General features: G+C 49.4%; 2 protein-coding genes across 2 annotated transcripts in view; both read right to left on the bottom strand.

The window, feature by feature from the left end:
* The window catches only part of LOC111268561 (uncharacterized), a 39879-nt gene that overhangs the window by 14231 nt on the left and 12824 nt on the right, over window positions 1-12824 (bottom strand). The gene's annotated exons all lie outside the window — the stretch shown is intronic.
* On the bottom strand, window positions 18-3408 carry LOC111268558 (putative nuclear hormone receptor HR3). Its single transcript, XM_022847618.2, has one exon. The coding sequence runs from the start codon at window positions 1739-1741 to the stop codon at window positions 50-52; it is 1692 nt and encodes a 563-aa protein (XP_022703353.1). The 5' UTR covers window positions 1742-3408; the 3' UTR covers window positions 18-49.

A 12824-nucleotide genomic window follows, 5' to 3' on the forward strand; every position in this document is an offset into this window, starting at 1 on the left:
GGGTGTGGTATCATAGGTATATTTCTGCTCGCTCCTTTTTTTGGACGTTCTAGGGATCAGACGAAAATAGTTCTTTGTGTAGCGGTGGCATATGTAGTGCTGGACTCCGCAATTTGAGATTGGACAGCGCTTCGAGATGGCAACGCGATAGATCACGCAGTTTCGGCAGTTGGAGCAGCAAATGCTCAACAAGGCCTTGATCGCCTTTAATGGTAATGCCGAGGTGTCGTTCGCGCGTCGCTTCGATGCGCAGGCACTTCAAAAGGGCTGACGAGACTCGTTCGATCTCCGCCGTCCCCTTAAGACCTGGCCGTTCCGGTGAAACGAGCACGAAGGCCGAATACAACGCTAGCTGTGTATCGTTCAACTGAAGTCGCGCCAACGATCTGACCAATTCGAAGATGCCGCTAACGAGCTTGATTTCCAGTGTATCGCAGGTGTGGAACACGTCTTCAGGAAGTAGGGTGTCGCCATACAAGACACAATTCGATTCAGCGTCAAAATAGCGCGTCATTCGTAATAGGCACAATTCAAAGCAAGCCGCTTTTAGCAGGACGATTTGATCGTCCTGCGATAGCTTCATGAAGCCGGGTATCATTTTGGCGAACTCGATGATCTGTTGAATGAGCGAGGTCAATTTATGAGAGCAATCGAGCCACAGATCTTCTTGCGTCATGGTTTTCAGGTGATCGATCTTGGACAAGCTCAGGCTCGGATTCGAGCGGAGAGTCTGCACCTTGAGGCTAATCTCTTCCGAGCTGAACAGACAGGTACGGGTGTGCGCGTCCGAGACGGTCTTGCACAGTAGCTCGAGGTGGGGCGCCGGATGGCCCGAGCCGGGAACGGCCGCAGGCACAGCTGAGACCGGCGTCACCGGTGTAGGCGAAGGGGTCAATGCAGGACCTGCCGACGACTGGCAAATGTCCTCCTTAGCCAATGGGCTCGGCTCGACCGAGCGCGGATTCGAACCGAAGTCCGACACGTCGAAACTGCTCGAGCACAGGTTATTGGAGACTTCGTAGTCGTTGGCACCGTAGAAGTGGGTCGTGATCTCTTCAGGAAAATAGCCGGAGTTCGAAACTGGTTGCTGCTGCTGCTGCTGCTGAAGCTGCGGTTGACTAATAGCAGCCGACTGAGGGAACTGGCTGAGCCCGGACGGTTGTGGCTCGAAGATGGACACACTTGAATCTGGTGCCGTCTCGCTTGTGGCGCTGGCAGGGCGGGTTTGTTGTGCTCGGTGGAAACGAACCTCATCTTCGACCTTCTCTCGCTGCTTCTTGCTCATTCTACCGAACTTAACGGCGTCCCTGCTCATCCCGAGAGCGAGACATTTCTGCAACCTGCAGTATTGACACCTGTTTCTGTTGACCCGATCGACCACACAGTTCTTCTGTCTGGGACACTGATAATTCACGACTGAGCTCTGAGATCGTCGAAAGAAACCTTTGCAGCCCTCACAGGTGATCACGCCGTAATGCACCCCTGAGCTCTTGTCACCGCACACCTTGCATGGGATGATCTCGATCTGCGATTTGAGAGCCTTTTGTGGCTCGAGTTTCCAGTTAGGCTGGCCGCAGGCTCCACCCGAACTGCCCGTCGGTCCAACGGGTAACAGCGTCATACCGTCACTCGAACTAACCTCAATGAGGCCGCCGCTAACGGCGTCGCCGCCAGCCGACACAGTCAGCTCCATTTTGCCGAACACGTTTGGATTCGACATCCAGCTCTCCGGACTGCCCATCTTGATTCCGTTAAACGTGTGATGCGTCCGGGCCCGAGTGGGCTCACGGACTCGACACGGGACGACCCACTACTACACGGATCAATGACAGCGCGACAGTTTCGTCTTTATTTGAATCGGTTGTCAGCCAGTCGGACGACGATTCGTAGCCTTTGATCGCCTGCACCAGACTGGTTTCTTCTTTTCCGTTTATACCTCACACCATGCGTGTTTTCCTTTTTATACTTTGAATGCCACAGGCATAGTTGCAGTCCTAATCCTCGCAGGTGTCGGAACAGTTATTGGCCGAAGGCGAACTTTTCGTTGGCGACCTACGATGCTGACGACCGATACAACTCAACGATAACCAGTTGATCGATAATCACTTCTTTTTTTATCTAGCATTGACGTATTCCACAGTCGAGAGCGAACGGGGATGGATGTTGCACTCAGATGTGCTGCAATGTTTAAACGCAACCGCAATGCGCGTTTGAAATGTTTTTAGGTTAATGTACAATGCAATCAGACGTGAAACACTCACATGGTCACTCACAAAGCAACTTAATACAAATCTTTTTTTCCGTACAACTGGTTGCCGCCTTGTTGTTACTGTTGTTGTTAATGAACGTTAGCACACACTTCACTTAATAAATTTCACCATAATTCCGTTTCGCCCTATTGCAACCGGCTGAGCTTGTTCGCTCGTCGCCTACCACCACTCGTTGAGAGAAAGGGTCCCGCCCGAAGTGTCGTGCCCTGGTCGAAATCTCCACCCACAAACAGTCCAACTTTTTCTGTGGCACTTACACGCAGAGATATGCATCGGACATCGCTGATCGTGCTTTAACTCTCACAGACCGATAGCTAAGTGACTCGAGTCGCCGACAAACTCTCTGTGCACACGTCGTTGTAGATAAACTTCGTCAGATGTAGTTGTGCGGCCTATACGCCCGCCAGTTTCTACGTCCTGTTTCTCTCCCACATTTATCTATATTCTGCGTTCGTTAACTTTCTCTCTCCCTCACTCGATTTTGCTCTCTCCGTTAGTCTGTCTTTACGTTTTTCCCGCGCCAGCTCACTCTGGCAACGTAAATATTCACTTTGAGCCAGCGTCAACGCATAGCTCTCACGTTAACTGGTACGAGGAGTCAACTTTTCGCCGAACCGAAATTTGTGGGCTCGCCGTGTCGAAGACATATGAGAGCACTTCACGGCCAGGACTTTCTAAGCAAAGACTCACTTTCGTACCTTCAAATCTATCGCTATGCAACTCCGGAGTGGACGAGACCGGCGTACGGCAAGCGCCTTTCCAATGTTACCCCTGTTCGACGGCCCCTCAACTAACCTAAGGCTTTTCGCTAAGCACTAGTTATCGCCAATTGGCGTTTTTGCAACGAACTGACAACGCACAGTTATATCATCACATGCTCACCACTACCGGACCACTACACGCGTATTTCTCGAGGCGAACCGCTTCCAGTTGTGATGATGCTGCTGCTGCTGCTGCTGCTTTCACCGCTATTCCAAGCCGTGCTGCTGCTGCCGCCGTCGCCGTCTCAGTGGAGCGACAGCAGTGGACCAGTGTTGCTGCTGCTGCTGCTGCTGCGGCGGCGGCGTCGTCGTCGTCGTCGTCGTTGTCGTCGTCGTCGTCGTCGTCGTCGTCGTCGTAGTAGTACTGGTACGTGGCGGCACCGTGCCGAAAATCTGCGTCAGTCACAGCAGCGTATTGACCGTGCATCAACTCGTCTTGCTGGGCCATAGACAGCGCATCAGCCGGTCCTACGTACAACTGACGATGATCGGCCAATGCAAATCGAACAGGCAGCGATCGTCACAGCCAGTGAGTCGTCGGGTAGTGCTAGCTCTACTGAGCTTTGAGCGTCTGAATCTCGGAGTGGATCCTCACAATCGCAGCTGTACTGGAAGCTGCCACAATAGCAGAACAATTATATTGGTTATAGTTCCGGCCGCTGCCGTCGGGGCGGCAATGCGCTGTCCTCCTGTGGCTGTTGATCGACTGTAGTTAGCCAGCCAGCCAGCCAGTTAATGAACCAGCGGACGGGATGTTAGTTCGTCGTAGTGTTACCATTACAGCCACCGTCGTGTCCTGTCGTTCGTCGGCGGCAGCAGCAGCAGCAATAGTCGTACAAGTAGTCCCTGTTGTTGCATGCTGCGTGTATCCCGGCTGTGCTGGCTCATGATGCCAATGCTGGTTGTGGTAATAGTAACAGCGGCCAGCGACGGCGGTTCGGATGCTGTTGGTGCCGCTGCCGCCGTTGCTGCTGCTGCTGCTGCTGCTGCAGTTGTTTGTGTCGTCTGTGTTACAGCACCACTAACCTTAGTCTGAGCCACTAGCAGTTTTTGTAGTGATCGTAGTGCTGCTGCTGCTGCTGCTGCTGCTGCTGCTGCTGCTGCTGCTGCTGCTGCTGGTCGTCGCATTCGTCGCAGGCATCGTCAGCGACGATTTCTCGCTGGCGCTCATAGTCGCTCACGGCGACGACGACCACCACCACTACTGCTACTGCTACTACGATGGGCACAACGTTGTCGGAGTTATAGTGGCCGCATAGAAGAAGCGACAGTAGCAGCAGCGGCGGCGGCAGCAGACACAGACACACACGCACTCACACAACCCAGCAGTAGTCGTCTACTGGCGACCAACAGACCGCCGCTGCTGTCCATCCAGCAACCAGAGCTTGCCTGCCTGCTAGGCGCTTACACAGATGCTGCGGCCGCTGCCGCTCCGGCTGTCGTTGCCGTTGCTGCTGCTAGCGCTGCCGCCAATGCAACGCGGAAGTGCGAGTACAGCGCGCGCTGGCAGGTCATTCACATCAGGTCACCCAAGTCCATTGAACCCCGTCGCAGCGGCGGCGGCGGCTGACGGTCAGCTGCTGCTGCTACGGCTGGCGCTACGGTAATCGCCGACTCGGTGCCACCGTCGAGTCGCGCGTTACCGCTCGTCGCTTATGTGGACGATTTCCGCGATAATAGTTGTAGTTGTGATATAAGGTTGTGTCCTAGTACAGAGTTGTATGGTAGAACGAACAGTAATAGCAGCAGGCGGTGCGCGGGGGCTTGCTGTGAGAGTGGCGCGGAAAGGAGCGGTCGTTTGTAGGAGTAGCTACTGCTGCTGCCGCCTATGGGAATGGGTGAATGTGAAGGAAAGGGAACAGCTCACCTACCACACACAAACCTAAGGACATACAGTACAGGGCACACTCACATAGAGAAGAGTCACAAACACGGCCAGGCCGACGGACAAAAGGACAGACGGACGGACAGAGCCACTGGGCGACAGCCACCCGATAGGGTAGGTTCGACTAAGGACCCTTTTGCGGCCTATGCCGAAGGTCCGTCAGTAGGTTTATCCTCGATCGTTGCTCAGCACTGGTTGGTGAGCACGCTTGCCAAAGCAGGCTTCTGCGGAACGTCGAATTTGCCGGGAAATCAAGTCGAAACAACAACGACGACAATAACAACAAAACGGCGCAATGAGTTCGAGGTGTACACCATAGAAAACCCCAGTCGCTCGCGTTCAATGGCCTCTGTTTGCTGCCGCCACCGCTGCTGTTGCCGTCGACGATGACGACGACGACGACGACGACGAAGACTGATGTTATTAGTTGTCAGTGTGCGTTGAGCACGGTCGCGCCATCTTGCGTCTGTCGGCGTTATTCGAGGAGTCGCGGTCTACGCCAGTATCTGGGTCATTCACTTCGCGAGTCGCTGCATCGTTCGCTGCACTCGCAACTAACGTCAAACGGTTCGCGCTGCTAGCGGCAACCGACTCATACTTCAGAATACTGAGCATCGTCGGGTTTGAGGGTGCGCACGGTTCATGTGGAGAAACGACGGCCTCTGGAACCGCTACTATGATTATTGTACATAGACTCTTTAGAGATTTAGAAAAGCTCGGCAAAGCATAATATGCACCCGCTTATCGGTAGCAATCTTTATTTACTCTTAACAATTTAATCTCTAGCACGTAGTCGAGACTTTTATTGGATGGAGCGTTTTGCCGCTTCATGCAATTTGTGGGTGCTGCCATCCATCTGGCAGCATTTGCAAGTCGCTTGGTCCATTGACGAGGGTCCAGGATCGGCAGATGGCGCTCATATCGTCGATGTGGGCGGGACCTAGGGTTTGGCAGTAGACCGCTGCTACCACGACCATAACAGCCACTGGCAATCCGAACCGCGCACACCAAACAGCTGAGCGCAAAACACGAGGAAGACTAGCTCTTTCTACATAGACGTGTATATGTGTCTGTTGGTGCAAAAAAGAGAGAAATTACGCGCGTTCTCTAACTGAGGAGAGGGCACTCTGTCTGCACAAACTACGATGAGCCATCACATGGGACACATTATTACCACAGCCAGACTGCTTTTGTCAGTGGCGGCTGGCCAGGCCACGAGCTAGGCTCGGTTCGAAGAGAACGTGGTAGACAAGGACGAAGAAGCCAAGAAAGGAAAGCGCCGGCAGAAGCGAGAGAATCCAATCGTGCCGTGTCTGCTTGTGATGGCTCTACAGACCCCGCAGTAGAACGCCGTAGCAGGAAGCAGCGGGCTCACGAAGAGGGCCTACTCTACACGAGGCTAGCATACTTGAACGAGTGAACAAGGAACACAGCGAACGAACGACTGGCCGACCGACCGATGGGGAGCCATGACGTGCTGTAGTTGCTCTCATTCTGGGTGTGATGACGCGAGGGTGGGCTATGTCTGTGTCTGGCAACGAAGTGAGGGAGGAGGGACGGTACAGGGCGGTGAACTCGTGAGAAGAAGAAAAGGCAATATACCAACAACAACAATAGAGAACAGAGAAAAGCACAAAGAGTTACCGAACCAATCCGATCGCCCGATCGAGAGAGCAGACAGATACAACGACGGCCAAACGAAGGGGTCTTGCAGATAAAGCTGCCTCGCAATTACGTTAGCTTCGAACACCAATTCGTCGTAGAAAACAGTCCCGTACCGGCTGCTACTTCTATTACCAACGGTAATAGAAGTAGCGGCTGTTCATCGAATGTCGAGATACGCGGCGGGAACGGGGGCGGGGGACGGGGGTAGAGAGCGCATAGGAGAAAAGAAGCAGCAAAATACACACGGAAAGTATTACCAGCCTAAACAACAATGCAACCTCGAATAGCAATATTGCTGGCTAGCGATATACTGATGCGATGCAACGCTGCGTTGCCTGGCTGGGAGCCAAAGAGACTCTATACCGTAAACAGGGGGTCTATGTGTGTGTGAGTGTGGCTAGCTGTATGGGTGTGTGTCTGTGTGTCTATGTGTGTGTGTGTATATATAACGGCGGTGGTGAATGTAAAACTCGAAACGTTTAGTTTAGGTGTATGACGCTGGTTGCGCCAGTGACGATGTCGCCTGCTTCAGTTGTTCTTTATCCTTGCCACTGTTTGTCGGCCATAGAACGGCCGGCTGTTATTGTCAATGTCCTCGTCATCGGCACCTACAACGTCGAGGTCAATGACCCCAACAAGGAAAACAGAAAGAGACAACAGTCGACAACTAAGCTTGATTGACTGGACGGCCGAGCACATGTTCGACACTAACGCGGAACGCATTGGGTCGTCGACGGACAGCCCGGGCAGGCGAATACAGTTGGCATGCCGTTTTTCTCCGGACACAAACAACGGCGGCGTTACGATTCTGCAAAATCTCGATGTGCGCCGCTCGCGACAGCAACGACGGTCATAGCAAAGGCGGCATCAGTCACACAGCGACCAGCCGCAAACTGAGGAGTTAAGTCGATTGAGTCGACTTGGGTCACACTGTCGCTGGCGCGTCATGTCACACCAAATCGCCGTTCCCGTTATACGGACCCGCCGTTCCTAGCACATTTTTCGACATAACCTAGTGTCGCTAGTGAGGCAGGACACGTAGGCATGTTGGCTGACTGCAGGACAAATAAACGGGACCGATGGACCGACGGTTGGGAGATGACGAACCTTATTATAGCAGTACCCCTACCGCTGGCCGTGGCGATGGCAGTCGTTGAGCCAGTCACCGACATTATCAACTACTAATATCAAACACGACTCGAAACGACGGGTGCGAGCGGTCACACGGTTGCCTGTCTCGATGCTGGCTCGCCAATATTATCTATACCCGTACATAGGCAGCTATAGGCGCAACCAGTGGATATGGTCTAGATGCCACAATCGTCAGGCCCGTTCAGCCGCATGATTGCGTGTATAGTAACGTTTATATTTATGAAGTTTACAGGAAGCGCAGCGGTTTTGACGTAACCTAGCACAGCAGTACGGTGGGCGACCCAATCTTATATTTGAGCCCGATTGCATTGCCTTTTTACTGTCGTCGGGGGGGTGAGTCGCCTAGAGCCTAGCGTCTACAATATATTACTTGTACGTAAGCCAAGAAAAGGGTCATCGGGATATCCATTACAGCCATCACAGAAAAAGTCAGTTAAAAAAATTGACGAAAATAGCCCGACACCGTTTAGGGCCAAGCATTGTTCTGTAGTTGCATCGTCGTCCCGTCATACAAAACTGTTGGAGAGGCCTCAAGCTCAACTTAATATTGCATGTACATTAGCTAATTATAATGAAACAATGCACGAAATAATAAGCGTTGCGCACAACAGTGGTGCTTACCAAAAAAGAAATAGAAAAAAAAAAAATAATGGTGAAGTTATCGAAACAACGAATTGCCGATGCAAAGCAATATTTTTATTGTATAATGGAAGTGATGCATGTGTGGATATTTCATTTAATTCGAGCCCCGGTCATCAGGCTATATCTACACATATACACAATAAAGTAATTGAAACTTTTTACTTAATAGAACACTACCAGAACCATAGCCCGGTTGTACGATTTGTTAGTGGGTGGTGCCCACGAAATAGGCTATTACTGATGTGAAGCTCAACATCAAAAGGATGTGCTTTAGTTTTTCTGGTTAGCCTCGTATACGGTCCTTAGCGCAGCATAACGGCCTAAGTTGAGGCAATATTTTGATCCCATTGAAGATCTGCGATCTTGTTCGGTTCCCGTAAAGTTCATCGACTTGACGAAGTTTTCTCACCGATACAGAGCTCTTAGCGATGAGAACAGAAACTGGTGTATGTGCCATGTGGAGACATGACATATACAGGGAGATTTTTGTCTGGTATCGTTAAAAAGACTGACAACCCCAGGTTAACCACGGCTCTCAGCTGAGGTCGTGGTGGCTAGCAGCGGGATCAATGCGCGACGGAGCGGGTGCAGACAAAGCTATCATTCGCGGCGACAGGTGGTTAGCTGGCTGGATGGCGGACTTATGGCCGCTCCTCCTTCAAGCTCCATAGTGCAACAGGCGCATGCAGTACTCGCTATGTACGCGGCCAGTCAGCGGGCCAACCAGAATCCATCACGAGCTGTGCTACTGCTAGGAGATCAGCGTCTGCTCTCCCCGCTATTCAAGTCAATGACCGGGCTCGTCCGCCGACGTTTGCGGGTGCATAGGCCACTCCACCGCGTCGGGCACAGTATTGCATTGCTCACCTTCGCTAGGAAGTATCAAGTTAACTCGACATTAAAAGTTCAACTGGAAGTTGTCAAGTTGCACATGGCGACGACTCCCGCTCTGTCTCTCTACCCATCAGTATCAAAGTGTACCTGAGTGACTCACTTGGATGGGAAGGCGGTCTCAATGTCCACTTGAGCTACTGGTTCGAACTGTAGGTCATCGCAGACCAATCATTTAGTTGGTTTTTGATTAATAAAGCTCACTAATGATTTCAGTGTCCTGATGAAGGCATTATATATATCTCATGTTGAAAAACGGCGATACCTGCAAAGTAATTTTACTGCATGCTATGTCCAATTGTGAAAGACGTATTGCAACAAATACGAAACCTATGTTGACATGGGTGGCCAGTGAAACCGTGGAATTCAATGTAGTGTCGAATAATTTTTGCTTATTTATGAGATATAATTACTATCATCTTGGTGTTTTTCTCATTATTTGGTTATTTTAGAGCTTTTTATTGTCTCTTAGTTTCGATTAGTTTTATTTTGCCGGGTCAAACGTATGCTTTTGCTTCCCGATGTCAACTTCTATTTAGCTGTTCTGACATGCTCCTTATTTAGAGACCACTATGATGGAATCTTCATGGAAGTGATGTAACAATAAGCACCCGGCGTGCACTGCCGGATGCAATGATGACGTCAATCGATAGCTTCAGGAAGTGTCCTTTTCGGTCACAGACAACATCGGCGCTATTATTTAACTAAACTAGGAAAAAGCAAAAGTACTTATTTCATGTTTGAGTAAGATCAACATTAACAGACTGAGATGGTCTATGTATTGCTTTAATAAGAAGTACGTTTGCGTCTGAGAAAAGCTGTTCAAAACCGAGATACAGTTTGACTTGTATAGCGGCAACTGGCTGACCGCCATAGACATGTTACAATAGGTGTGAACTTGCGCCATGATAGAGCCGTCTTATCGCATCTCGTTCGATACCGGGGGCCACGAATAGCTACAGAATTATCTCATATCATATGTTTCGCCTCTTTCAAATTGTGCGGTTATAAACTGAAGTGTGCCTCGCGACGATAAATTGTACGTCCACGTATCACACTGGCTAAAACTAGATGAAAGCTTGAGTTTTTTCAAATTACAGACACGTTTCACTTGGTCGTGTTGTCTAATGCAGAATACGTCTGTCGTAACAGCACTCAGACGGTGAGCCATATGACATCGGGATCGGTCCATTATTTGATCGGACCGTTCGGAAACATCGTGAACACCTGATCGAAAGTAATTCTATAGAAGTATATACTAGCTAAGCACTGCTGAGTCTTCCGATATGCACGACCAACTACTTGTGTATATTTTTCTCTTGGACCAACAACTTTTACGTCGAGCGCTCAGAAGTGTTATGCTCGAATGCTATGGGCTTTGTAAAGGACCTACGACAGAACGAATGATCTGAACCATATCGAACTCAATACTGGCCTTCAATAGTTGTCGTTGATGACGGGCTGGTAGTAGCAAGGTTAGGCGAGTTACAGTCTCTGCCAGCTGAGCAGTACAAGTTTCACCGAACACATAAGTTTTGCAATGTCGGGATCATGCTAGCCCAGGTAGAAGATGTACCTGATCTACCAATTTGCTTTGAAAACGCAATGAAGATCGAACGGGTTAGATATAGCCACGGGACAGGTTTCCCTATTGCCAGCATCTCAATGTGTTACTGGAATGTTGACCACAAATGACCGAGCTAAATTGTCTCGTTGCAAAAATAAACTAGATAAGGTTGAACCCACGAAACGGGATGGGTGGAAACAACGGGTCTACATATCTAGGAATCTAACAGGTATGCCGGATCAAGTTTTAACAATGTGAACTTGAAGACTTAACTTAATGTATTTAGTGCAATGGCCGTTCATTGGTTGCAGCAAAGCTAGACGATACTAGGTACGATTATATCATTCCTAGCGAATATTACCAGCAAAGCATAATATCACGGAGTGCTTCTGCGCTATGCGATTCTCTGTAACGAAGAGTCATTTCCTAACTGTTCGAAATATGTTTAAACTAAAAGAAAAATTCAAATTAGCTAGTTTAGCTGATCCATACGAACATTTTGTGATGCCTGGCCCTTGATACCAGCTGCTTAAACAGCTTGCTTGGCGGAGAAGTAGGCAATGCATGGACTTCTGATACATTACATGTTTGGCAGAACACCCCACCGATCTATCGAATAGCATCTAAAGCTTTTCTTTTTCTTGCATTGAATGTTTAATCACTTAACTTTAGAAAGTCTAACAGTGTCCGAGACAAAGTGGATTCGTCTTTCTCACTATATTTAGGACCTAAACAACTATGCATATCTAGTTTACCGTTACACTTATGTTCTGTTTTTGAGTATGTGTATTTTTTTGAAATCTATTTTCAGAGTGTGACACAATGCTAGTAGTGCGTCCTGTTCTAGGTCTGACAAAAATATTTTACTAATTTTTTTTCATCTATAGAAAATAGCTGGTTAAAGTATTCTGCAAAATAGGCCGATCATGGTCACGCCGAAATAACATCTTCACTAAAAAATTACAACGTTTGACGTGAGCGACCTTTGTTTGATACTGATGAGGGTCACCCAACGAAATACCCTACCGTATTACATGCATTTATTTTAAACCCTCTTAGCTACCTTATACGTAGACAATATGAAGGAACTTTCAAAAAACAATAAAAATGAGATAAACGATAGATTCAATACGTAGCACAGAAAGTTATGGCAGCGTCGTTTGTTTCTGCATCACGGTATTCAAGGAAAGCGGACTGCCGGATGTTGGTTCCATTTGTGTGCGTCCTTCGATACTCGAACTTCAGCTCTCCGTTTCTTCCATTGGCGGATGAACTCCCAACAGGCGAATGCTTTCAATACGTCAAGCTGCCGTTATAGATCCTCAACAGACAGCGACGTATCCGTTAACAAATACACGTGGAATATATGGTAGGTTGTAGGCTCGCTCAGTGCTGTCCTAAGAAAAGCAGGCTGTATGCTGTCCAGTCTGTTCAGCTGAGCTCTTTCCAGATAAGTTCGAGGCCACACGAGGCCATTGGTCTGAGTTTGATACCGAAGACGCGTGTTGCCGTATTCAGGAAGAGGAGCGAGGGCTTTTCTATGGCAGTTCTCGCTACTAATCTTTTTCTGGCGCGCTCGGTGTAGCAAATGTCGAAGCCGGATAAGGTTAGCCCCAGAGAGCAAAAATGGGTTACGTATTCAGGGGCGAAGCGTGCAACCGGATAGTTTCATTTGCTGCTAGTGGGTCTGCCTTTAGAAATTTTACGGCTTTGGCTTTGTTCTAGGTGATTTCGAAGCCGGCATCCGTTACGCACGATTGAAAGTAAGCCAATGTGTTGCCACATAGAGTAAAACATCTGCTTTTATGGATTTGCGCTTTGCGACTACACTGCTTGGAAGATCGTTCAGACGGACCGAAGAAGGTAAGAAACTGGTGTTAAAGCTCTGAACCAGGTTTGTCACCTGTTAGAAGGAGTCCAGTTTCGCCATACGATCTGGTATCGTAATGGAGTTTTCCTGCTGAATCGAAGCGATAAGCGGGGTGAACTTG

This window comes from Varroa jacobsoni, unplaced genomic scaffold (genome assembly GCF_002532875.2).
Source record: "Varroa jacobsoni isolate VJ856 unplaced genomic scaffold, vjacob_1.0 scaffold_1300, whole genome shotgun sequence".
Lineage (NCBI taxonomy): Eukaryota > Metazoa > Arthropoda > Arachnida > Mesostigmata > Varroidae > Varroa > Varroa jacobsoni.

Coding starts and splice junctions, on each gene's coding strand:
- LOC111268558 (XM_022847618.2), bottom strand. CDS start 1,741: ATGGGCAGTCCGGAGAGCTGGATGTCGAATCCAAACGTGTTCGGCAAA.